The sequence below is a fragment of the Ranitomeya imitator genome, chromosome 8, assembly GCF_032444005.1.
Source record: "Ranitomeya imitator isolate aRanImi1 chromosome 8, aRanImi1.pri, whole genome shotgun sequence".
NCBI lineage: Eukaryota > Metazoa > Chordata > Amphibia > Anura > Dendrobatidae > Ranitomeya > Ranitomeya imitator.
In genome coordinates this window covers 148,960,707-148,987,670 of record NC_091289.1, presented here as the reverse complement: position 1 = coordinate 148,987,670, position 26,964 = coordinate 148,960,707, and the positions used below count along the sequence as shown (strand labels likewise).

Below are 26,964 nucleotides of genomic sequence, written 5' to 3'. Positions count from 1 at the left end.
TGTGCCCATGGTGTGGAAAATACCGCACGGAAACGCTGCGTTGTTTATTCCGCAGCATGTCAATTGTTTGTGCGGATTCCACAGCTGTTTACACCTGTTCCTCAATAGGAATCCGCAGGTGTAAAACTGCAGGTGAAATCCGCACAAAAAACGCAGGAAATCCGCGGTTAATCTGCAGGTAAAACGCAGTGCGTTTTACCAGCGGATTTTACAAAAAACGGTGTGGAAAAATTTGAATATTGTATCGTCTTATGTGAATATACGATTTTGGGTTCAGTTCACTCAATCATTGTAAAACTTGGGCAATTCACATCTGCAAATTGCAAACCTGACTCCATGTGCAGCTCCCTGCCCCCATCCACATAGATCTGTTGTGCAACTGATACAAACCGAAGCAGAGAGACCCCCCTCGATTATTATGGGGTCTATCTGGTTTTCATTTGGTGTTTTGTTTTCAAAACGGGGCGTGGAAGCATCATGCTGAACTTTCCTCTCTTCTAAAAACTGACAAGTAATGGAACCCTGGAAGACCCCACAAGAATCAATGGGGCCCCTCTGCTTCTGTTTGCATCAGTTACACATGAATTCCGTTTATCTGGTTCTGATTAAACAAAAATAGAAATTCCACCTCCACTTTTCACGGAACTTGTACCCATAACAGTGTGTGTGGTTTTTCACATGTTCGTGTTTTTTCGCAGAGCGAGTTGCGTGCAACAAAACATGGAGACATGGTTTAATTTTGATCAAACTCTCCAATGGAAATATATGGGTCCATGAAGAAAAAAAAATCAGATGGCATGTCGATGCCATCAGTGTGTTGTGTGATTTTCATCTTTAAGTGTTAGCAAGCTTCTCTAAAACCTGACACTCTGAGGGTAAAAACTGGAAAAAAGGATTGGAAAGTGATGAAAATCTGATCCAAAACGAGAAAAATCACAAGGTCTTTATGAGCCATAAGAAAGGCTGGTCTATGCCCATTTTTTAAGATGTGTGCAGTTTCTGAAATTTCAGGTATGTGCAGTATTCTGTGGAACATTTGAGAGCAGGTTCACTCTAAAAGATGTGAAAATTGCTGAAAAACAAACAAATGTTTGACTCTTTGTAACAGCAAAGATATTTTGTAATAGAAAACAATCTGTGAGGAAATGGGGGAGACGAAAAATGAAAATAAAGTGCTTGTAGTGTAAGGTCCAGCCATCAGTATAATAAATAGGGGCATGTAAAGAACGCTGCATGAAGCTGTCACCAGCCAGTATGTGTGCAGCACAGACACCGAGTGCCTGGAAGGGAGAACGGGATAGATTAGTGAGGTGATAGGCTGCTCTAAAGAAATGTGCTTTTACAACACACTGAAAATTATGGATACTTTGTATTAACTGGACTGTCTGAGGTAGTGCATTCCAGAAAACTGGTGCAGCACTAGAGAAGTCCTGGAGACGGGAATGGGCAGTCTGGATAGAGGATGTTAGTCTAGGGCTGTGGTCCCCAACTCCAGGCCTCGAGGGCCGCCAACAGTGCAGGTTTTCAGGATTTCCTTAGTATTGCACAGGTGATAATTGCATGACCTGTTGGTGGCTCTTGAGGACCGGAGTTAGGGAACACTGAGATATAGGCTGGTGTAGAACTGTGGAGAGCGTTAAGGTGAGAGTGATAAGTTTATAGTGATTCTGTAGCGGATGGGTAACAAGTGCAAAGACTGGCACAGAGTCTTTTGAAAAACCCATTGTGGAGGAAAAAGAAAGTGCAGGTCACCACTTTGAATCTGCTCCTAATGAAATCTGCTCCAGCTTAGGCACTGTCCAGCCAAAAGGCTGGAAAAAAAAACACTACAGGAAACAAAATTCTTCCTCAAAGAAGTAGCCTTTCCTGAAGCAGTTTACACTAGGAAATGTGTACTTTTTGACTGTGTAATAAAAAAAAACCACTGTGATGGTGTGATGTTATGTGGGTATCATTTTGTGTATGTTTATACTTTACTGATTGTCATAGTGTTCTCTTGTTGCCCTGTATCATTCCATGTATTCCCCATATTATCTAGAGCTGTGGTCCCCAACTCCAGGCCTCGAGGGCCGCCAACAGTGCAGGTTTTCAGGATTTCCTTAGTATTGCACAGGGGTTGGAATCATCACCTGTGCAGATGATCACATTACCACCGATGCAATACTAAAGAAATCCTGAAAACCTGCACTGTTGGCGGCCCTCGAGGCCTGGAGTTGGGGACCCCTGGTCTAGAGTCTCAATTACCTTCCAAAAGGCTGATAATTGAATTAGCTCACTTACTGTCTGCAGACTGACTGTAACTATGCCTCTTGATGACCCCCTATAGTGCTTTAATCCCCAAGGCACCTTTGTCAGGTCTTGGAGGCCTGAAAACCACCCCAACCTGACTACCCCTGGACATAAGGAGGGGGGGAAGTCAGTTCCTGAGTGGTGAGGATGGTGTGAACACAGCATGTCAGAGAGAAAGGGAAGCAAGCATATGGATTTTTTTATCCTGTCTGCTGGATTATTGGACTCTCATCTCCTTGGCCATTTGATCCTGTTACTGAACTACATTCGTGTTCTGGACTATTGTATCCTCAGCGTGGTGGATTGTTTATGGACCTTTTAGTTTTGCCTATAACAATGGTTTGGGGATTGTTCACACTTCCCTCGCTCTGTTGATTGTGTGGTATCGGAGAAGGACCCCATGACATTTACATTTCTACGTAAATCCGACTTGACGTTCACAGTCCATGTTTCTAAACTTCTTTAGGTTTCTGAAGACGCCACATGGTTACAAGACGTCTGCCGACCATTCTTCAGGTGTTTCCAGCTTGGAAGTTTGGTACTTGTCTGAGACGTCCTAAGCACATCATTGTACACGGTTTTGCTTTCCCGCTCAGGTTTTTGGATTTTCACACAGATAGTACATGCCACGAGTGTGTGGTATTGGGGGTCTTACACCCCCTACTAATGCGTGTCAGATCACTATGTCTTGTGTAAGACCTCAGCCCCTTGGATGGGAATGGGCTGCAGTACCGGACCTGGCCCCGAGCTGGGGATGGCGCTGTGCTGACACCAGACCCCACCAGGCTCATTACTGGTATTTTAGCAGAAGTCTTCACACCGTGGCTCTTTGGTGAGAATCGTTGACCTCTGCTGCTAGATAATGGGGGTTACTGCGGCACGCTGTGACCTGTAAAGTACCACGACATGCCAATGGTCCATCCTTTTGCCACTTGGTTGTCACGGTGACGGTACCGTGCGTGTTGCGGCATTATGCTGTGACGCAGCGTGCAGTGATGTTCCCACCATGTACATTATTATGGCACTATGACCGTGCTTGGAGCCCTATAGATGCATTTGGCCAGTCTGTGACCTAAATAGAAGGTTTTCTATTAACTTGCATTAAGCAACAAATGTTAAACTACGACTTCCATCTTCCTGTTCGGACGCTGTGAGGGTTGTAGTTCCATAGAGCACGCAAAGAAAAACTAAAATGGAAACCACGAGGAAAGTGAAAGCTGCGGAACACGTACACGGCGCAGACACTGACAGCACTGCGCATGCGCACTGAGCAGGGTCGCAGAAACCCAGACGTTCCCACTAGAGACCTGCGCACTGGGGGTCCAGTCTACGGAGGAACGTCCTGCCAGCGCATGCGCGAGGGATAACAATGAGCCGTTGTCGTTCGTGCTGAGCGCGTCTTCGCTACCACGTGATCGAGCTCTATATAAGGAGGAGCGCTGAGGCTGTTGGTTTACTCGTCGGGTAGAGCGGACGCCTTCATAATGGCGTCTACGAGTCGGTGAGTGACCCGTCTGGTTTTACAGCTGTCGGACCTGTTCTCTGTCGTTGTGTGCTGCCGGGTGAGCGGGCTCGCTTTCTGGCTGCTCGTGGGCCGGGGCCGGGGGGCGCTGGCAGTTGGCTCCGGGGTCCTGGGGTGATATAGCAGCTCCCAGCTGTGGAGCCAGGACCACCCGGCGGCTCCCACACGCCTGACCCCGTATGTGCAGACCCCGGAGTCCCCACACTCAGACACTAGTCTGTTGTCACGTGACTCCCAGTTATTAAGGGGCAAGCTGGGTGACTACCAATATGGCGGCCTTAAAGGGACAGTACCCAGACTTTTTTCAGGTTTTAGTTCTGCTGGAAGCTTCTTATTTAGCTATGGCAGCGTAGCTGAGACGAGGGGCACCTAAAGGGAGCGTCACAGCGGAGCTGGCATTGTGGTGGGCTCTCAGGAACGACGTTTTAGTCCCCGTGCCGCTTTCTTAAAGGGTACGACCACTCGCAGACTGGGCAGCGGAAATCTCTGGATCCACATTACATCGCTGCGTATTTTCTCCGCTGCACACGGATGAGTTTTTGTAAAATCATAAACCGCCCTGATCCTATAAGGGTCACTTTAGAGAAAATGCTCCATGTACGACCTGTGAGGACCCCCGAGCTGTGCTGGTCTGGGGTCTGCACAGCGCCATACGAAGGGACAAACCTAAAAAGGTCTGCAGTGAACCCTGACGGAACTCGGCAGGCCGAGCACGCAATATCATCATAGAGCAAAGCAAATCCATTTTTTGTTTTAGGACTGGTGAGAGGGATTGTTTTTTTTTTTTTTTTTCATGTAATTATTATTTTTTTCTTGTATTTGTACTACATGCTGCAATACTTCACCCTGTGGCTGAGCTTTGCTGGAGCAGAGGGATGGTGGCCATGGGGGCTTTCATGCGGCCCCTGCTACTATGGCAACACATCCGTGTGGTGTCCGCTGCGCATGGGTTTTCACCCTTTGCAAAATTTGACAAAATCCACATTTTTTACCTGCAGATTAGTTGTAGACAGTTTTTGTCTCCTTGTGACTGGGCCCTTGGTGCTCTCATGTCACGCGCTCCCCACTGTCTGATCCCGGGGCGCTGTTTTGTTTGGTTTTTACTCTTTGCACTTAGTGCTAATGGTTTATACTAATCGTAGTTATAGGTTCTTTATTTTTTGCATAAATGAAAAGTTCCACAACTTTCCAATGTCACCACTTTTAGATTTTAGTTTGCAGTGAATAAGGACGCTTGCATACATATGTATCCAGTCTAGGGTTAGCAAAAAAGAAAAAACATAACTTTCTAAATGGGTCTATTGGGGTGGGGGGAAAAGCGGCTGCAATGGTAACGGGATACCCCCACCAGAAGAAGTGAGGAGCCTGGCTGGGGACACAGTACAGAGCTGTGCTGGTCTGGTAGGACGGTATCCTGGGCCTATTTATGAGAAGTAGTGGACAGCCCCTTTAAATAAGGCTGAGTTAACATCTGCATTGGAGGCGGTCACAGATCCAGTCATAGTTGATGAGAATTGACAGATGCCCCAATGGACCCCCAACATTCTACATAAGTTAGTGGGGTCCACTGTTTGATTTTTTATTTTTCCAGCTTTGTCATTTTTGGTTTCTTGCTCTTTCAACGGGCGATGACCATAAATTGTTTTTGTACCAGTCATGTGAAATCGGCCGTCATCAGCAGCTGCACAGATCTCACGTCCGAATTTCCTGCGACGCTTCATACTGAGGTCTGTTTGTGCTTTTGTACTGAACGTAGGAGCAGAAGCGCAAAATGAACCTGCTGGATCCGGCACTTGGTAGACACTGCGGGTGCCCGACTGTCGATGACTTTAACAGTCAGCTGCTCTCTGGTATTTTTGGCCTCTAATGTCAGAGCCTCCAGTACAGATGTAGATACTGCCCTAATCTATGTTCATACCTGAACTTGGACATTTTGTTTTGTGCTTTCTAGTGTTGAAGAGTTTTTTACATAACTAATGAGTACAGGTGTATAAGTTGTGCCTTTTTCCATTCTAAAAATGTTAAAGATGCTTCAGCAAACCTTTTTCTTCCCTAATCCCTCATAATATAATGTTGCATTAAAAATCGTATCCATCAGTCTTCCTTGGTTTCCAGCTCCGCTCTGGTCCTCGTTTGCACATGTTGTTGACAACTTTTCAATTTTGCTGGCCGACTCTGTGTATGGAGCCATAGCTGCTTTCCATGTCCGAGACTGAAGCCCCATAAACCTAAATTGAGAAAACTTTCTGGTCCAAATATAAACCTCTTGGGTGAACAGGCTAGTCTCCGGTGACGTGGGCCATAAGAGGACCGAGGTGGTGCCAAAAACCAAGCACGACAGCGGTGACTAAGGCCGGCCTCACACTAGCGAGTTTTACGGACGTATGAGAGGTGCAGAAAATACGGATTGCACACGGTACAATGATTCTCTATGGCCCAGCTCCTATCTGCCGTATTGTACTGATCCGTATTATACGGTTTTCTACGGCCGTAGAAAATCGCAGCATGCTGTGTTTGTCACCGTATTGTGCAAAAAAATCGCCAATGAAAGTCTATGGGGGCGAGAAAATTACGGAATACACACGGACCAACAGTGTGACTTGCGAGAAATACGCAGCGGTGTTAGAGAGAAAAGCCGGCAATTCAGTGCGGTGTACAGTAAAATCACACTGACGGGTTAGAATAGAATAGCTAAAATAAATGTCTACACATATAGTGTATGTATGTGTATGTAATGTGTGTATATATATATATATATATATATATATATATATATATATATATATATATATATATATATATATATATAATATAATTTTTTTTTTTTTCATACAGCGCTAGATAGGAGAAAAGCCGGTAATTCAGGTAATTCAATTGCCGGCTTTTGCTCTCTCCTTCTCAAATCCGACATGATATGAGACATGGTTTACATACAGTAAACCATCTCATATCCCTTTCTTTTTTTTTTTTTTTTTTTTTTTGCATATTACACACTACTAATGTTAGTAGTGTGTATGTGCAAAATTTGGGCGCTCTAGCTATTAAATTAAAGGGTTAAATCGTGGAAAACATTGGCGTGGGCTCCCGCTCAATTTTCTCCGCCAGAATGGTAAAGCCAGTGACTGAGGGCAGATAATAGCCTGGAGAGGGTCCACGGTTATTGCCCCCCCCCCCCCCCCCGGCTAAAAACATCTGCCCCCAGCCACCCCAGAAAAGGCACATCTGGAAGATGCGCCTATCCTGGCACTTGGCCACTCTCTTCCCATTCCCGTGTAGCGGTGGGATATAGGGTAATGAAGGGTTAATGTCACCTTGCTATTGTAAGGTGACATTAAGCTAGATTAATAATGGAGAGGCGTCAATTATGACACCTATCCATTATTAATCCAATAGTATGAAATGGTTAAAAAAAACACACACAATATTACTAAGTCTTTTAATGAAATAAATACACAGGTTGTTGTAATATTTTATTATACTGGTAATCCACCTGAAGACCCTTGTCACCTGGAACAAATGTAAACAAAACAAACAACAATATTCCATACCTTCCGACGATCAGTCTCGTCCCACGCTGTAAATCCATCTGAAAGGGTTAACTAATTTTACAAGCAGAAGCCTGCTAATGCAGCCGCCCCTGCCTGTAAAAACCCAGCGAATGAATGGAATGTAGGTGAATGACCTGTAGTAACCTCGAGTTGCGGTGATGCGCCCTCTGCTGGATGTCCTCATATGAACTCGAGCGTGGGAAAATATTCTGAAAAGTTCCCAGGCTCGAGTTCATATGAGGACATCCAGCAGAGGATTTGTAAATGCAAATCCCATACAATGAGAAATAAAATCAAAATTCCAGAATTGCATTTTTTTGGGGGCGCAAAATAACCCTAATAATGCCATAAAGAGGATCAAAGCATAAGGTCACATGCACACTGAGTATTTTGTCATTTTTTTTTCCATCAGTATTTGTAAGCCAAAACCAGGAGTGGGTGATAATTGCAGAAGCGGTGACTGATTCTATCATACTTCTCCTCTAATTGTTCCACTCCTGGTTTAGTCTTGCAAACACTGAATGTAAAATACTGACCAAATACTGCTAGTGTGTGAATGGGGCCTTGCCTAAAGAATGATAACAAATAGCAGCTGCCATGTGTGTAGAGAGAGAAAAAAATCTCCTTTTATTAGTGCGGACTTGAAAATTCATGTCGCTGGGTTATTTTTATCGCACAACAAACTCCATTAAAAAAAAAAATGGAAATTGCAATTTTTTTCCAGTTCTCTTCTCTTGGATTTTTTTTTCCAACATGTTTTTCGGTACGTTATATGGGGAAGTGAATAGTGTCATTCAAAAGTTCAACTTCTCCCACAAAAAAAACCTCATGTCGCTGGAAAGGTAAAAGTTAAAAAAGATTTAAAAAAAAAAAAAAAAATCCTAAATATTGATGGCGGTTAAATCGGTGTAGTCCCTTGGCTTCTGTTGTAACAAATGAGTTGTCAGGTGTGAATGGAGCCTGAGCTGACAGCACACTGTGCAGACACTGACGAGCCGGCACAGGACCAGTGCTGTACAGGCCCTCATTCTGATTGTAAAATTGGACCTCTGATGACGGGAGTGTAGCGGAGCCCTGTGAGCCGTGGCACTGTGTGATCTGTCACTATCGCGTGCTATTCTGGAGGAGTCCATGGTAATTCTCACTGCAGTGTGACATGGAGAACATTTTTATTGACTTCTAAAAGTACAAAGCATCACATGAAATATTTAGGGAGGGGTTTCTCGGCTTTGTCCTTGGGGTATGTTCCCACAGATTTTTTTTTTATGCCATGTGAGCATACCCTTAAAGGCAATGTTTTATTTTATTGGAGCGATATGCTGGTGCCCATATCTTTTCTCACCGGTAATTGTGATCTGAGCACCGCAATAAATGATATAACTGCTCCCCTCAGATTGCATTAATTGTCAGCAAAGCACTGTATGTAATCCTAAGATCTGATGGGATACACGGCTCAGCAGACTATCAGATCATGTGTGATACTGACTGCTGAACAGTGTGATTACTTAAGGTACCGTCACACTAAGCGACGCTGCAGCGATACCGACAACGATGCCGATCGCTGCAGCGTCGCTGGAGAGCTGTCACACAGAGAGCTCTCCAGCGACCAACAATCCTGAAGTCCCAGGGTAACCAGGGTAAACATCGGGTTACCGTTGTAAATGTAAAAAAACAAACACTACATACTTACATTCCCGGTGTCTGGTCAGGTCCCTCGCCTTCAGCTTCCAGCACTGACTGAGCGCCGGCCGTAAAGTACAGCGGTGACGTCACCGCTGTGCTCTGCTTTACGGCCGGCCGGCGCTCACCAGTCAGTGCGGGAAGCTGAAGGCGAGGGACATGACCAGACACCGGGAATGTAAGTATGTAGTGTTTGTTTTTTTACATTTACAACAGTAACCAGGGTAAACATCGGGTTACTAAGCGCGGCCCTGCGCTTAGTAACCCGATGTTTACCCTGGTTACCAGTGACAACATCGCTGAATTGGCGTCACACAAGCCGATCCAGCGATGTCAGCGGGAGATCCAGCGACAAAATAAAGTGCTGGACTTTCCCCAGCGACCAACGATCTCCCAGCAGGGGCCTGATCGTTGGTTGCTGTCACACATAACGATTTAGTTAACGATATCGTTGCTACGTCACAAAAAGCAACGATATCGTTAACAATATCATTATGTGTGACAGTACCCTTAGATCTAGGGGCTTCATCCCCAATATCACATGACTGCTCTGCTCAGATCTCTGTAGGGACGCCTCCCTCTATTCAGCAGTTGAAGATCCTAGTATCTATTCCTGGGGCCAACTTTCCAAACTCCATAACAAAATATACTTAAGTGGCATCATCGCAGTTGTAAGAGTTCTATCAAAACATAAAATTAATTCTCCCCTATTTGAAAAGGCATAAATCTAAAAATAATCGAAATGCAATAGATCAAAACTTTTTATGTACTACAAGTAAACACGTCACTTCTTTATCCAAAAGAAAGTCCTCATAGAAAAACTGGAAAATAAAAACGTTACGGTTCTCAAAAAATAGCATGACACGTGTATGCACGTACCATATGTTTGCACACACAAACTTCTGTATTACAGGTTGGATGTCAGACACATGCTGACTTAGAGAATCCTGTTGCCCGGTCACTTTTACCATACAATGAACGTCATATCCCCCCCCCCCATAAACAATGGAGGAATTGTTTCACTGTGTGTTTACATTGCACTGTGGGAAGGGGGCGCTATTTCAATTTCTGCATCAGCAGGAAAACCAGAATCTGCTCTTGTAGCTGTCCTTGGCGACAGTCTACTATCCAGTATCACATTGCAGTCACAATCATCAAAATGTCACTTCATCCTCCTTTATACTTTTGCAAATGCCCATAGAGAGGAGGAGTGACATCATCACGAGCTCAGATCCCGCCCACTTTTACTGCAGTTGTAAAGTGAGCTAGTGTTGCACTATATTTTCATGGCAAATTCCAGCTTTTTCTCCCCCTAGTGTTTAAAAGTATCACAGCTTTTTTTTTTTTTTTTACCAAAAAATTCATGTGGTTTCATATAGAAGCAATGCTCCTGATATTTATTTAAATTTTTTTATTCTGCTCCTCTAGACAAACTGCAAGGATTGTGGTAAAAATTAATTCTATTTTTTTTTTTAGCAGTGCAGTACTAGCTTTTTACACCTACAGATTTTTTTTTTTTTGTGATGACCCTGTCCTGGGTGTAACATATCTGACCCCTTGGCTCTACTGAACCTGTATCTGTAGGAGGTTGTGGTGCGCTGTAAGTTTGGGTCAGTAGAGCCACTTGGTGTTGGCTTTTGATTCTTTGGTATGATGCATCACTTTGTATCACAACTGTTGCACCAAGTAAACGATCAGTGTTCTCTGCTGCGGAGCTCAGAATGCTGAGCCCATATAACCCCGCCCACACCACTGATTGGCCACTCTGTGTACTCTGTATATTGGCAGAAAGCTGCTGGTTAGTGGTGGGGATGGAGTTGGACCAGGGGACACAGGGCCAGTGGTCATCTAGTGGTAAGCTCCTACTGAAAAAGCACTGATTGCATTGAAACAGAAAAACACAGCCTAGTAAGTGACACATCGCTGGAATCGGGGTCTCTGCCTCTCTATTATGCCGCTGACAGATTCTCTAAAAAGGTTTACACCAGCAGATTTTGTCCCGAGATGAGAGCAAATTAACAATCTGTGCTTTTAATAAGGGCCGATACGAACTGCATGGTGATGAATGATTAAAGGGCTTCTCTGTGCTTATTTTGATGACTTATTGGATGAGTCCGACACTGGCTACTGAAATGGCCACTACACAGTGTGCAGTTGTTGGTTTTTATCTGTGTACACTATTACATCCAGCCAGAGCTGATTTTGGGGGTGCCAAAGGCAAGATACCCCCCACTGATTGGATATTAATAACCTATCCTAAGGGTTTCTTGCTGACAACCATATTCAGTCCAAGTGTGATCCAATAAAACATCAGATTGCACTTGGACCACTGTTGTTCTATGGGACCCTGCACATGTCTGATGTGTTTTTTCTTCTACCAAGGAAAAAAATGGCAGTGTGCACGATTTATATCCGTTATTCAGATCGCGCGCAGTCATGCAAGTCAATAAATGTGTGGAAAACATTAGACTGCACTCGGATGACATCAGAGTGCGGTGTGATTGTCATAGACCGACAGAATGGAGACTTTTTTTTTCTTATCTTCTCCACATCTGAGAAAATCAAATCACGCTTATCAGTGTGATAAACATAGTTGGCCCGATTCTGTCGGATCAGACCCTAGCCTAAAGGTCAGCCATCAGTGTGTAGGTAATGGGCAACTCCTTTACGTTGGAAACAAATGACTGGAATAAGCTTTACCTTGTGGTCAGCGACTAATATATTGCACTGAGGACGGTGTAGAGATACAGCTTCCACATTACAGCATTTGTGGACTCCAGCACATCCACGCTGAGCCATGTGTCGTAGTCGCTGTGCTCCTGTGGCTCGTCCTTAGAGGTCTGACATAGCAGACCTTTCTCTTGATGGTTTTTTTTTTTTTTGTTAACAATTTGCTTAAATTTACCCACATTTATGACTACAGCACGAGGCTGCTGCACCAAACACTGACCTCAGTGCTGATGTAGACGGCTCGAGACCCCCGAGCCCAGTGATTGCACCTTCTTCTGAAAGCCCTGACTGTATGAAAATGGTTTGTTTTTTTTTTTTTGGGGGGGGGGGGGGGAAATGAGTTGTAGTTGTGAATGACATTGTTAATTTTTGTAACCAAAATATAGGTGCTGTGAAATAGTGAAGAGAAAAAATGTAATCCCACCATTGTTTTGTTGATTCTGTTTTTTGTGTGTGATGAGATGACCTTTTTTATACTATTTTTGGATTTTATTTCTTTCCACATGCAGATTAATTTTGTGTTTTGATCACTTTTACAGACATAAATGGATTGATTTTTATGTCCTGTAATTCAATATATTGAAACTGATGCTCTTATGAAGCCCAGCCTAGGGCCAAGCTTCATCGGAGAACCAAGATTGTCAGCGAGGTGGGGGAATAGTTGCTGACATTGTGGCCACTGTACGCACACAATGGCAACCAGTTAATTTAAATGTCACAAACAGAAGTGTATAAAATGGTTACTCGGCAGCTATCGGCGCCATCTTCCATCACTGTTGTACAGCACAGCCAGGTACGCTGCAGGCTCTGCTCCTGAGCCAGCCCTATACACTCGCACCCAATGTAGGACTTGCTGTTATGTCATGGGCAGGGTAAGTCCTTCCTAATTGCAGACCTGTTTATCACGTGGCTGCCATGAACCGTGCTCATGGTAAACTATAAAGGTATTTTCATAGATTTGAACGTAGAGGCAAGGTGTTCTCTATATACACATATAATGTTGTGTAATTGTTTACTGTCAGTGAATAGAGCTATAATTTGCATTCCATGGTGTAAAACCCTGTCCTGACCTAACAATATATATTGTGTGTGACTAAGATGGCTGTTGTGTGGAATCCAGAATAGCAACAGTCCAAACAGCCGACACTCGCATCTTCTAAAAAGCATTACCTTATTGAGCCAGTAGTATAAAAGGCGCAAAAATGGTTGAACACCACACAAAAATTAAGGCAGCTTTCCAATATTTCACATTTTTGAAATGCAAGGATATCATACCACCATACTTGTATATCTTCTGAAAATGAAAACCTTGTACATTATGGATAAGCCACTGATCATGCTACTTTCATGGGATCTTTTATGCTATTGTACCCCAAGTGTGTATAAGTCATGTTAAAGGGGGTTTCCACATTCAGGGAAGTAGATCCAAAGTAAAATACCTAATGAATGAAACCTAGTATCAGGTACTCACTCACCCGGGTCCATCACGGAGCCCTTGCTGCTGCTCTGGTGTCTGTTGTGGCTGCAGCGGTGACAACACGTTGACAGTGCACATCACTGCTGTAGTTGAGCTGCCGGTCTCTGTGATGTGCGCTGTCAAGGTGATGTCACCGCTGCATCCACATGACTGTTGTAGCTGAGCTCTGTGATGTAACTGCTGCAGCCACATGACTGCTGTAGTAGAGCCACCGAGCTCTGTGATGTGCGCTGTCCGTGTGATGTTACTGCTGTAGCTGAGCTCTGTGATGTGCACTGTCACACTGACAGCGCACATCACAGAGCTCAGCTACAGCAGTAACATCACACTGACAGTGCACATCAGAGCTCAGCTACAGCAGTAACATCACACTGACAGTGCACATCACAGAGCTCAGCTACAGCAGTAACATCACACTGACAGTGCACATCACAGAGCTCAGCTACAGCAGTAACATCACACTGACAGTGCACATCAGAGCTCAGCTACAGCAGTAACATCACACTGACAGTGCACATCACAGAGCTCAGCTACAGCAGTAACATCACACTGACAGTGCACATCAGAGCTCAGCTACAGCAGTAACATCACACTGACAGTGCACATCACAGCTCTGATACAGCAGTAACATCACACTGACAGTGCACATCACAGCTCTGCTACAGCAGTAACATCACACTGACAGTGCACATCACAGAGCTCAGCTACAGCAGTAACATCACACTGACAGTGCACATCACAGAGCTCAGCTACAGCAGTAACATCACACTGACAGTGCACATCAGAGCTCAGCTACAGCAGTAACATCACACTGACAGTGCACATCACAGCTCTGATACAGCAGTAACATGCGCGGTCGGAAAAAGCGGTCCGTCAGGAGAAAAAAACGTTACATGTAGCGTTTTTTTCTCCCGACGGTCCGCAAAAGCATGACGCATCCGTCGCTCGACGGATGCGACATGTGGCAATCCGTCGCAAATGCGTTGTCAATGCAAGTCTATGGGGAAAAAACGCATCCTGCAAGCACTTTTGCAGGATGCGTTTTTTCTGCAAAACGACGCATTGTGACAGATTGCAGAAAACGCTAGTGTGAAAGTAGCCTAAGTCTGAGCAGTGACTCTCAACGCCTGACAAAAATAAAAGTAGAAGCCGAGTGGAGATCATACATGACACTTATGTCTCTACGAAATCATCAAAGCTACAGAGGGAAACCCTTTAATCTACAGTCAATGCCGGTAAATATTTGCGTCACGCGGCTGACAAGTGACCTGATTATATACAGATATTTACAGCTTCCTCCTCCCCCACCAGGAGGAACAAGTGTATATTCTGCTGCCCGGCTTCATACAAGGGCTCTGAATATTCCACCGAAAAGGTCAATACTGGGGTCATGTAAAGGGCGAGGAGGGCTCTAATCTGACCCATTGTGTTCCAGCTGTAGCAATTGTTCAAGGACGATGCCTCCCTTTCACATACGTGGGTGTATAATTTCTACATATGTTTGTGGTGAACTGTACTGAATAGAATTGTCTTAATGGGCCGATCCCAAAATAAGTCCTGTAAATAAGAGAACGTACTGACTGCTGGGTGTCCTACTGAGAAGAGGGCTGAAGTAATATGGCCATGCGGAGGTGGAGTATGCACAGACTCATGGTCTATAGGGTTGTAGTAATATGGCCCTGCGGAGGTGGAGTATGCAGACACTAATGGTCTATAGGACTGTAGTAATATGGACTGTGGAGGTGGAGTATGCACACACTCATGGTCTATAGGACTGTAGTAATATGGCCCTACAGAGGTGGAGTATGCACACACTCGGGGTCTATAGGGCTGTAGTAATATGGCCCTGCGGAGGTGGAGTATGCACAGACTCATGGTCTATAGGGTTGTAGTAATATGGCCCTGCGGAGGTGGAGTATGCACACACTCATGGTCTATAGCAGGGGTCCCCAACTCCAGTCCTCAAGGCCCACCAACATGTCATGTTTTCAGGATTTCCTTCGTCTTGCCCAGGTAATAATTGCATCACCTGTGCAATGCAAAGGAAATCCTGAAAACATGACCTGTTGGTGGGCCTTGGACTGGAGTTGGGGACCTCTGGTCTATAGGAGTGTAGTAATATGGACTGTGGAGGTGGAGTATGCAGACACTCATGGTCTATAGGGCTGTAGTAACATGGCTCTGCGGAGGTGGAGTATGCAGACACTCGTGGTCTATAGGACTGTAGTAATATGGCTCTGCGGAGGTGGAGTATGCAGACACTCGTGGTCTATAGGACTGTAGTAATATGGCTCTGCGGAGGTGGAGTATGCACACACTCAGGGTCTATAGGACTGATAGGGCTGTAGTAATATGGACTGTGGAGTATGCAGACTCATGGTCTATAGGGCTGTAGTAATATGGCTCTGCGGAGGTGGAGTATGCAGACACTCGTGGTCTATAGGACTGTAGTAATATGGCTCTGCGGAGGTGGAGTATGCACACACTCAGGGTCTATAGGACTGATAGGGCTGTAGTAATATGGACTGTGGAGTATGCAGACTCATGGTCTATAGGGCTGTAGTAACATGGCTCTGCGGAGGTGGAGTATGCAGACACTCGTGGTCTGTAGGACTGTAGTAATATGGCTCTGCGGAGGTGGAGTATGCACACACTAATGGTCTATAGGACTGTAGTAATATGGCCCTGCGGAGGTGGAGTATGCAGACACTCATGGTCTATATTACTGTAGTAATATGGACTGTGGAGGTGAAGTATGCACACACTCATGGTCTATAGGACTGTAGTAATATGGACACTCATGGTCTATAGGGCTGTAGTAACATGGCTCTGCGGAGGTGGAGTATGCAGACACTCGTGGTCTGTAGGACTGTAGTAATATGGCTCTGCGGAGGTGGAGTATGCACACACTAATGGTCTATAGGACTGTAGTAATATGGCCCTGCGGAGGTGGAGTATGCAGACACTCATGGTCTATATTACTGTAGTAATATGGACTGTGGAGGTGAAGTATGCACACACTCATGGTCTATAGGACTGTAGTAATATGGACACTCATGGTCTATAGGGCTGTAGTAACATGGCTCTGCGGAGGTGGAGTGTGCAGACACTCATGGTCTATAGGACTGTAGTAATATGGCTCTGCGGAGGTGGAGTATGCAGACACTCATGGTCTGTAGGACTGTAGTAATATGGCTCTGCGGAGGTGGAGTATGCAGACACTCATGGTCTATAGGACTGTAGTAATATGGACTGTGGAGGTGGAGTATGCACACACTCATGGTCTATAGGACTGTAGTAATATGGACTGTGGAGGTGGAGTATGTACACTCGTGGTCTATAGGACTGTAGTAACATGGCCCTGTGGAGTATGCACACACTCATTGTCTATAGGACTGTAGTAATATGGACTGCGGAGGTGGAGTATGCAGACACTCGTGGTCTATAGGGCTGAATGCTGCTTGGTGGTGTACCATGGAGCTGGTTATAGATGAGAGCGGTCCACTGTATTTTGGCGAGATCCGATGTCTGTGATGGTCGTGCATGGAAGCCGGGCATCAGTTCCCCATAAATGAGCGACCTCTGTCCATGGATTGCAGATGAATATCCAGAAAACCCCATGCCTGAAAGCTCTGTGTGAACGTGCCCCTCAGCTCTGCCTGTAAGTGCGCTCCTTTGCTGCTTGTCCATTGTGCTCATTCTGGTAATCCCCTGATCTAGGTGTAAATGCCGCCCCCCTATTGTAGATTGGGAGCCCTGAGAATCACAGTCCCCGGTGAACACTACATAGATACAAGAATAGCTTCCATTGATTAGGGAAACCTGGTGACTGCATGTAATTGCTGTGCCGCACTTCACTTACCGCTACTGAAATATGAGCCAAAAGGCAAGTCAGAGGGAGTAGCCCAAATGTGTAAGATGTCGGGGTGTGTGCCTCGCTCCAGTGCCTTTGTCTGATGTGACAGATGGAGGCAATAAGGAGGACACCTTCTTCTGTGTTATGACTGGGTGCAAGCAAAGTGCGGCATTACTAGATTCCGGTATTTCAGGAATTGGGCAGATTCGGCTTCTGTGGACATGGAAGGCATATCGGTAAGGCTACTTTCACACCAGCGTTTTTTGCAATGCGTCGTTTATGGGAAAAAACGCATCCTGCAAAGTTGTTTGCAGGATGCGTTTTTGCCCCATAGATTAACATTAGCGACGCATTGACACACGTCGCAACCGTCGTGCGACGGTTGCGCTGTGTTGTGGCAGACCGCCAGGAGCAAAAAACGTTACATGTAACGTTTTTTGCTGCCGACGGACCGCTTTTTCCGACCGCGCATGCGCGGCTGAAGCTCCGCCCCCATCTCCCCGCATCTTACAATGGGGCAGCGGATGCGCCGGAGAAATGCATCCGTTGCCTCCGTTGTGCGGCGCATTCACTGCTAGCGTCGGAACCTCGGTCCGACGCACTGTGATGGCCCGAGTCCGATGCTAGTGTGAAAGTAGCCTAAGAGGTGATAGGAGTTAGGTTTACAGGGATGGGGCTGACAGATGCCACACATCCAGTAGGAAATGTAACGGAGCGGTGTTCACACAACCAATCTGCCAATCCATCTGTGTATAGTTGATGGAGTTGTAACCTGTCCAGCGGGTAGGTGATAACTAGTGGTGAGCACAAGTGCACGTTACTAGCGTTTACCTAGGGTGCTCGGGTACGCACAGCTCGGGTGAGATGTTCTCATCCCCACGGCTGTTAGACAGCCACAAAACAGGCGTGAAACATGCGGCCGCAGGAACTCCGTAAGGAGTCACTCGAGCACCCTCAATTCTTGGGGCGAGCTCTAGTAACATGTTTTTGCGCTCATCACTAGTGATGACCTAGTTTTATTAGTGGGGTCCTACTGCTGGGCCCTCACTGATCACAGAACAGAATTTTTCTCCCCATCCCAAAATGGCTGAGCAGGTTGTGTGGCTGAGTGCTGCCCGTCCGTTCTCTATGGACCTGGCAGCACCATAGAGAATGAATGGAGTCGCGGTGGAGCACGTGCATTGCTCCTGCTTCACACTGCTTCACAGCATTTCAAAGCAGAGGAGATCTGGGTGCAAGTACCTGCAGCTCAGGCACCATGAATCTAATGGAGTTCCCTCTAAATTCTGTCTAGGCCGTGACCCCACATACTGCTAACAGGAATCCGGGAATTGTTACATGGTGGAATACAACTACTTACTAACACATGTCAGGAGAGATGCGTGCTCCTCACTATATGCACCCATTACTATAGCTATGCAGTACACCTTTTCAATACCTGAAAATTAACATTGGTGTTTCATTTCTTTCTCCATAGTGTGGAACCGAGAGTGACTTGTCCAAATCATCCTGAAGCCATTTTGGTTGAAGATTATAGAGCAGGGGACATGATCTGCTCAGAATGTGGACTTGTCGTAGGTAAGATCAGTATAATGGAGGACAGCAGATCCGCACGGGGAAGGGAAGTGATATTGTCAATTCATGACCTGTTCCAATCACAGGCCTTGGTCGCCAGGTGGCTGAAGAACAATAGTCACCCTGGTACAGACCACCCAAGTGGCCACGACTGGACCCATGGGGGTTAGAATAGAACAAACTTCATGTTTTTCTATTTCTGCCTTTCTGGAGTAAACTTCTGTTTGTAACTTCAGGTGATCGAGTTATTGACGTTGGCTCTGAATGGAGAACCTTCAGCAACGACAAAGCTTCCAAAGATCCATCTAGAGTTGGAGATACCCAGAATCCTCTTCTCAGTGGTGGAGACCTGAGTACAATGATCGGGAAGGTACCTCTTATGGAACAATCCGGCTTCTAGATGTATGCTGGGGGGGGAGGGGCTTATTGGTAATATAAACTGATGTCTCGTTCCACTCGGTGACCACCTGAAGACAACGCTGCTGCCCAATTCATCAAGACCTGCTATTTTTCTTTGTCAGCCTTGATGAGGGGGCACGGTGGTGTCAGACTCTGCTGATTCATGAAGAGGTGCATGCTTCTGTGTGTCTGACAGACCTCCCTTACTTCGCCAGAAACCTTGCTCTATTCAGGGACTGGAGTAAGATGCCTGGCTTATGGAACAGCACACCTAGTCATGAACTAGATGAATCATAGAATGGTAGGGATGTAAAGGACCTCCGGGGTCTTTGTGTCCAACCCCCTACTCAATGCAGGATTCACTAAACCATCTCAGACAGATGTCTGTCTGGCCTCTGTTTTAAGACTTTGTTGAAGGAGAACTCGCCACCTCTCATGGCAGTCTGTTCCACTCATTGATCACACTCACTGTCAAAAAGTTTTTTTCGAATATCTAATCTGTCTCTTCTCCCTTTCAGTTTCTTTCCATTGCTTCTTGTGTTTCCATGTGCAAATGAGAATGATGATCCCTCTATACTGTGACATCCCTTCAGATATTTGTAGACCGCTATGAAGTCTCCTCTTAGCCTTCTTTTTTGCAAGCTAAATATTCCCAGATCCTTTAACCGTTCCTCATAGGACATACTTTGCAGTCTACTCGCCATCCTGGTAGCTCTTCTCTGAAAAATTATTATTATTATTATTATTAAAAACTGAAGCAAGTTCAATGTCTTTATAAAAAAAAAAAAAAATGTGGTGCCCAGAACTGGACACAATATTCCAGATGAGGTCTGACCATGGAGTAGAGGAGGATAATTACTTCATGTGATCTAGACTCTATGCTTCTCTTAATACATCCTAGAACATTGTTTGCTGCTGCATCACACTGTTGACTCATGTGCAGTCTGTCATCTGTTAGTATACCCAAGTCTTTTTCACACGTGCTGTGGCGTCATGCCCCTGCAGATCACCCGTCTCGCCCTAGCTCCACACATTTTGTCGGAACTACAATAAACTAATTTGAAAATGCCAAGACTGAAAAAAAAACAGTGCCATTCATATGTTATGTAATTGTTGTCATAGGGAACGGGTGCAGCGAGTTTTGATGAGTTTGGAAATTCCAAATATCAGAACCGTAGGACGATGAGCAGTTCAGACCGCGCCATGATGAACGCGTTTAAGGAAATCACAACTATGGCAGACCGAATAAACCTCCCACGTAATATTATCGTAAGTCAGCATCTGGTAATGCCGAGCGTGAACGCCAGAAGTATCCAAGTATCGCTTCTCTAAAATACTTTCTGTTTTTTGTTTCATTTTAATTTCTTTTAAAGGATCGGACTAATAATTTATTTAAACAAGTTTATGAACAGAAAAGCCTGAAGGGCAGAAGTAATGACGCCATAGCTTCCGCATGTCTGTATATTGCATGTAGACAAGAAGGGGTACCCCGAACATTTAAAGGTAACTCTGCCGCACCATTGTATAGCGCTGCTGGGAATTGTGTAACTTGATCATGGCTCTTGTCTAAGGTTTCTGATGTTGATAGTTGGCCTAGGTGTGGCTTTGCTACACAACCTCAATCTAGTCATAAGCCACATGTTGCAGAAAACTCTTAGCAGTGAGCGGTGTTGTCATGGCTCAGGGGACCCCACTGTGAGGGGGTAGATCCTGTGGTTTGGCCCGTGGGGACCCCCACTGATTGCACATAAAACTCTCCCAAAGTGTTCTCTTTGATCGCCCCTTTACGCCCTCGCTCATCCAGATGCTGAACGCTCCTGCTTCCCTGGAGTCAGAACATCAGGGATTTGGGGCCCAAACCTGCCGAATCTACAGGATGGAGGCCCAGACCCCCGTCTATTTGTGGGACCATGGGTACACTTAAGATATGAGCTCATCTGCTCTGTTCTGAGACACAGGCATCGCTATCATGCTTGGTGACAGTCACCCAGGCAGAACTTTTCTTTTTTATTTTTTTCCTTCCCTTGAAAGATCCCACTGACCTAAAACAGGATCCATAATATAAAGGAGCCATTGCACACAACAAAGCATTCGATTACATTCAGCTTTTTCAATTAAAGGAGTTATTTAGTCAATGTACAAATGTTCCGCACTCACCTGCTGCCCTGAACTGTGCAGGGCCCCCTGCTGGTTTCTTCATTGGTGACTGCTGCAGACAATCACTGTGCTCCCATCTCATTAAAGTGCCTTTGCAATGTGTTTTTTTTGTCTCTTTCATCTCTGGAGTGGTGATATTAATGTAAGTTCCCTACTAGTGATGAGTGAAGTTGCTCAGATAAGATGTTATCTGAGCATGCTCAGATATCTTCAATGTGCTCGAATAATATGTTAGTCCCTTTAGCTGTTGAGACTGCCGCAGGGATTGCCTAAAGGCCCCGTCACACATAGCGACGCTGCAGCGATACCAACAACGATCCGGATCGCTGCAGCGTCGCTGGAGAGCTGTCACACACAGCTCTCCAGCGACCACCGATCCCGAGGTCCCCGGTAACCAGGGTAAACATCGGGTAACTAAGCGCAGGGCCGCGCTTAGTAACCCGATGTTTACCCTGGTTACCATCGTTAAAGTAAAAAAAACAAACGCTACATACTTACCTACCGCTGTCTGTCCCCGGCGCTCTGCTTCTCTGGTCTGGCTGTGAGCACAGCGGCCGGAAAGCAGAGCGGTGACGTCACCGCTCTGCTTTCCGGCTGACCGGCGCTCACAGCCAGTGCAGGAGGAGTGCAGAGAAGCAGAGCGCCGGGGACAGACAGCGGTAGGTAAGTATGTAGTGGGTGTTTTTTTTACTTTAACGATGGTAACCAGGGTAAACATCGGGTTACTAAGCGCGGCCCTGCGCTTAGTTACCCGATGTTTACCCTGGTTACCAGCGAAGACATCGCTGAATCGGCGTCACACACGCCGATTCAGCGATGTCAGCGGGACCTCAACGATCAAAAAATGGCCCAGGCCATTCCGACACGACCAGCGATCTCACAGCAGGGGCCTGATCGCTGGTACGTGTCACACATAGCGAGATCGCTACTGAGATCGCTGTTGCGTCACAAAACTTGTGACTCAGCAGCGATCTCGCTAGCGATCTCGCTATGTGTGACGGGGCCTTAACAGCCGCGAATCATGCAGCTGCAGGGACTCTAACATATTATTCGTACACACTGATAACACCAGAGAATTCTCAGATAACACCTTATCCGAGCACATTCGCACATCACTACTCATCACTATTGCCTACCCCTAGTAGTATACTTGCCACCCGCTGTTCCCGGCTCCGCCATCTTGTTACCGCAGATTCTGATGATTGGGAAGTCGGGGGTCACAAGCTCTGTGTAACTCCAAGAACCTTGTTCCGGCTCTCATAGAATAACAGAGTTGTGACTTCTGGATCACCCGGCAGGTCTCAACCTACTGGAGATCGACCGGAGCGGCACTGGGAACAGGTGAAGACGGGAGCAGAGACCTTTGTATCAGTAGCACCACTCCAGCGCTGCAATAAAAGAACACTATAGTGGGCAAACCCATGAAAAGCAATATGGCTGCCCTTCCCAAGAGAAAAACTATAGATAATATATTTTAATAATCTGCATGGTCGTTTTCAGAAAGCTGTTCTACCAGAGAGGTGGCAGCCGCCTTTCCTGCCCGTCCTCTTGGCCATTGTCGCCTTCTGTGAGCTGTTTGGTTTCCCAGTGGCGTTGGGGGGGTCCTGTTCTCCCATGTGGGCACATCTGATGCTGATTATTTGCTGGCATTTAATTAACTTGCTCTTATGGACGGACTACAGTAATCTGACAACTGCTGTTTACTTTGTAGAAATCTGCGCTGTCTCAAGAATCTCCAAGAAAGAAATTGGCAAATGTTTCAAGCTGATCTTGAAAGCGTTGGAAACCAATGTGGATTTGATTACTACGGGAGACTTTATGTCCAGGTTCTGCTCAAACTTGGGCCTCAGCAAACAAGTGCAGATGGCGGCTACTTGCATCGCACGCAAGGCTGTGGAGCTGGACTTGGTGCCTGGAAGAAGTCCCATATCGGTGGCAGCTGCTGCCATTTACATGGCTTCACAAGCATCTGCCGAAAAGAGAACGCAGAAAGGTTAGTAAAATGCTGCTCGGAGACCCTCACTCTTGGCTTGTCTACACTGCTTGGAGGGGATTGCTGGAGGCTCGTTTTCCCGGTGCTGTCTAGTTGCATGTGAATATAGAGGTACACAAAAACAGCAATGAGCCTCATCTCATACAGTCGGAAAAAGCAGAAAGTACACAAGTTATATGGAGAAACGCAATGGAAATATCATGACTTCTGCTCTGAGTGCATGCAGTGCATCACATTCCTTACATCTGCGCACTCTGTGATAAGCAGGCGCTGCTGCTGCAGAAACATGAATTTTTCGTTAAGGGACCCGTCACAAGGTCAGAAGTGGCCAGGTTTTGCTCTCCTCTTATTCCTGCTGCTTGCCTGTGCAATTTTTTTTTTTTTTTTTTTAATTCTGTCTCATCTATATAATTGTCTAAGGGTCACTTCCGTCTGTCTGTCTGTCCTTCTGTCACGGTTATTCATTCGCTGATTGGTCTCGGCAGCTGCCTGTCATGGCTACCGGGACCAATCAGCGACGGGCACAGTCCGATTAGTCCCTCCCTACTCCCCTGCACTCACTGCCCGGCGCCCGCTCCATAATCCCCTCCACTCACCGCTCACACAGGGTTAATGGCAGCGGTCACGGCCTGCGGTGTAACGCACTCCGTTACCGCTGCTATTAACCCTGTGTCCCCAACTATTTACTATTGATGCTGCCTATGCAGCATCAATATAAAAATGTCATGTTAAAAATAATAATAAAAAAAAAAAACCTGCTATACTCACCATCCGCCGCCTTTCCCGCTCCTCGCGACGCTCCCGGGATCGCTCCATTGCAAGCGGCAGCTTCCGGTCCCAGGGCTGGTGTGCGACAAGGACCTGCCGTGACGTCACGGTCATGTGACCGCGACGTCATCACAGGTCCTGCTCATACCAGCCCTGGGACCGGAAGCTGGCGCTTGCAATGGAGCGATCCCGGGAGCGTCGCGAGGAGCGGGAAAGGCGGCGGATGGTGAGTATAGCAGGACTTCAACGGGCCTTCGGAAGGTGAGTATATGTTTATTTTTAAGTCTCTATACTACGTGGCTCTGTGCTGTATACTCCGTGGCTGGGCAATATACTCCGTGGACATGCATATACCCAATGCGTTAGAATCAGGCCACCATCTAGTTCTATATAAATGACAAAAGCACGGTCCACTAAATAGTACAACACCTAACAAAGCTTGGTCCTTGGAAAATCCACAGGAAGGTTTTTAGCGCACATTTAACAATCCATAGTAGAAATGTAAATTCTCCAGAATGTACTTTTTTTTTCCTTATACTTTTTAGTTCTATAATGCATCCTTTGTTCAGCCCTGTGTTTCCAATTTCACGCGAGTGGAATACAGCACAATTCTGAGGATGCAGGCAGACTGCCGTATAAACTGGAGCGGGATTGGAGCGCAGTGCACGGACTGGCCGGCCGCACTCTACCCAAGTGTGACCATGTATTTCTATGCAGCTGTCTCGCTCTGGTCAGGAGAGCCGCTGCCAGTCCGTGCATTGCGGGCCGATCCCTCTCCAGTTTATACGGCCATCTGACTGCGCTCTTATGGAAACTATGGGCCAAAATCATCCAGCCACAATGACACAAGTCTGCATCTGCTGACTCCACACTGCAGGAGTATACACACTTTTTTTGTCTTGGATATGCGTTCTCAATATTGAGAGGGAAGAGAGCCAGATGGCTCCCACAGCAGCTAATTTCTTACGAGAAAAATCACTCATCAGGAAGTACAAAATGATTGTTCTCCCCACCCACCTCCATCTTTCAAATTTTAGGACCGTTCTATACACAATATGGTTGGCCAGTCCCATTGGGATTCTGAAATTCACCTGTGTGTGTGTGTGTATGTATATGTGTGTATGTATGTATATATATGTATGTATGTATATATATGTGTGTATATATATGTATATATGTATGTATATATGTATGTATATATATATATATATATATATATATATATATATATATATATATATATATAATTTTAATCTGTGTATTTGCCAAATTTGTTGTGCTTTTTTCTTTTTGTACCCTTCCTCCTTCCTCCAAAATAAATCTAAGGTTTCCTGTCTACAAGGTGATAATGCACATGGAGTCACTGTACAGTTCTGCACCTGTACCTTACCAAATCTGTGCTTCCTTTTCACAGAGATCGGTGACATTGCAGGCGTGGCTGACGTAACCATCCGACAGTCCTACAGACTCATCTACCCGCGGGCTCCAGACTTGTTCCCTGCGGACTTCAAGTTTGACACACCTGTCGACAAGTTGCCGCAGTTATAAGATTCCCCCCCATGCGATTCTGGAATAGTCGACCCTTTTGATTACGGTTTTATTTCAAGTTGATGCAGAGACGTCAAGTAAAATTGGTGCAAATCTGCAGCAAGTCTAATAAAACATTCCAAGCGTTTTCTATATGTATATATCACAGCAGGTGAAATATTTAAGTGATTCTTTGTTTTGCATACATTGTATACGGACTGCTAATAAATACTTTCCAGAAATTCTTCTTCGTCATACTTCAAGTTATGGACCAAGGCGGTTCATGGTGACATTTGACTGCATTTGTTTTAAGCCTTTTTACTGTACATTGTAACACTGGACTTGCTGCTTTTGATTAATGCAATTTTCTATTTAACTTTTTTTGTATTTGACCAATTGTAATTTTTTTTTTCCTTTTTTATAGACCATTTTTCCTTTTAGTAATTTTCAACACCTTACGGTCACTTATTGCTGAACACAAATTCTCAACTTGACAGTAACATCAGGGCCCGAACACTTTAGTGTTTTATTTCTTAAATAGTTATTCTCTTGTTCTGTACTGGGTAAATTGCAAGTGCTTGTGAACACTGGCAACATTAAGACTTGTTTAAACAAAAATCACTATTATTGAGAATAAAGTGTTTTTTATTACTATTGTATACTGCTCATTACCTAAAGTTTCTGCCACCTGGGGGAGATCATGGCATATTTGCTTGCATTGAGTTCAGTGGGAAAAGTATAATTTTGTGTTCTTCCAAGAATAGGCCACAAGTTCTTCTGTATCTTAGATCTGCACAGTAGCTATTTATTTATTTTTTCTCATTAGGGTGAGAGCTTGGCTGCTTTTCCAGTCCAGAAACAAATGTTTGAGGACTGAGAAGGAAGAGGGGCGCTGTGATACAGTCATGGACAAAAATTAAGACTGACAAACTTGTTTTCACAATTTGCTGTCTACTGTGTTTTTAGATCTTTAGTCAGATGTTTCTAGTTTTTTTAATTAGTTATCAACATTTCATAAGTTTTAAAAAGCATTAAGCTACTCACCGGTAGCAGTTTTTTTTCGGAGGCCCATGACTGCACCACGAGAGAGAGGGGATCCGCCCATTAGGAACAGGAAACCTACAGATACAAAAGGGCGGCACCTCTCCCACATATCAGTTGTTTTACAGAGCCTGAGAGGACGACTGCGGTTAATGACAAGCATAATATACAATATGACTTTGTAATAAATTAACAATCCAGATATCACCCGGTGGAAAAGAGAACCTTTCTCTCTTTTTTTTTTTTTTTTTTTTAAGTCTTAAGGACGTGCAACCCCCACGTGAAAAGGGAGGGAACTAAGGGTGCCGTCCTGGGCCTACGAAAAAAAAAACTGCTACCGGTGAGTAGCTTAATGCTTTATTCGGACTCCCATGACGGCACCACGAGAGATTTTACAGAGAC

At 45.4% G+C, this 26,964-nt stretch overlaps 1 protein-coding gene across 1 annotated transcript; it reads left to right on the top strand.

The window, feature by feature from the left end:
* Positions 1–3,511: 3,511 nt before the first annotated feature.
* GTF2B (general transcription factor IIB) lies at positions 3,512–26,173 on the top strand. Its single transcript, XM_069737525.1, has 7 exons — positions 3,512–3,790; positions 18,580–18,680; positions 18,914–19,047; positions 20,199–20,345; positions 20,450–20,579; positions 22,945–23,226; positions 25,409–26,173. Exons 1-7 carry the CDS (start codon positions 3,774–3,776, stop codon positions 25,540–25,542), a joined length of 945 nt encoding a protein of 314 aa, XP_069593626.1. The 5' UTR covers positions 3,512–3,773; the 3' UTR covers positions 25,543–26,173.
* The last annotated feature ends 791 nt before the right edge of the window (positions 26,174–26,964 follow it).

What these genes read in the sequence shown, in the direction of transcription:
- GTF2B (XM_069737525.1), top strand. An exon ending in AGAATGTGGACTTGTCGTAG is followed by an intron (nt 18,681 to 18,913) that starts GTAAGATCAGTA and finishes TTGTAACTTCAG; the next exon opens with GTGATCGAGTTATTGACGTT. An exon ending in TGAGTACAATGATCGGGAAG is followed by an intron (nt 19,048 to 20,198) that starts GTACCTCTTATG and finishes TTGTTGTCATAG; the next exon opens with GGAACGGGTGCAGCGAGTTT.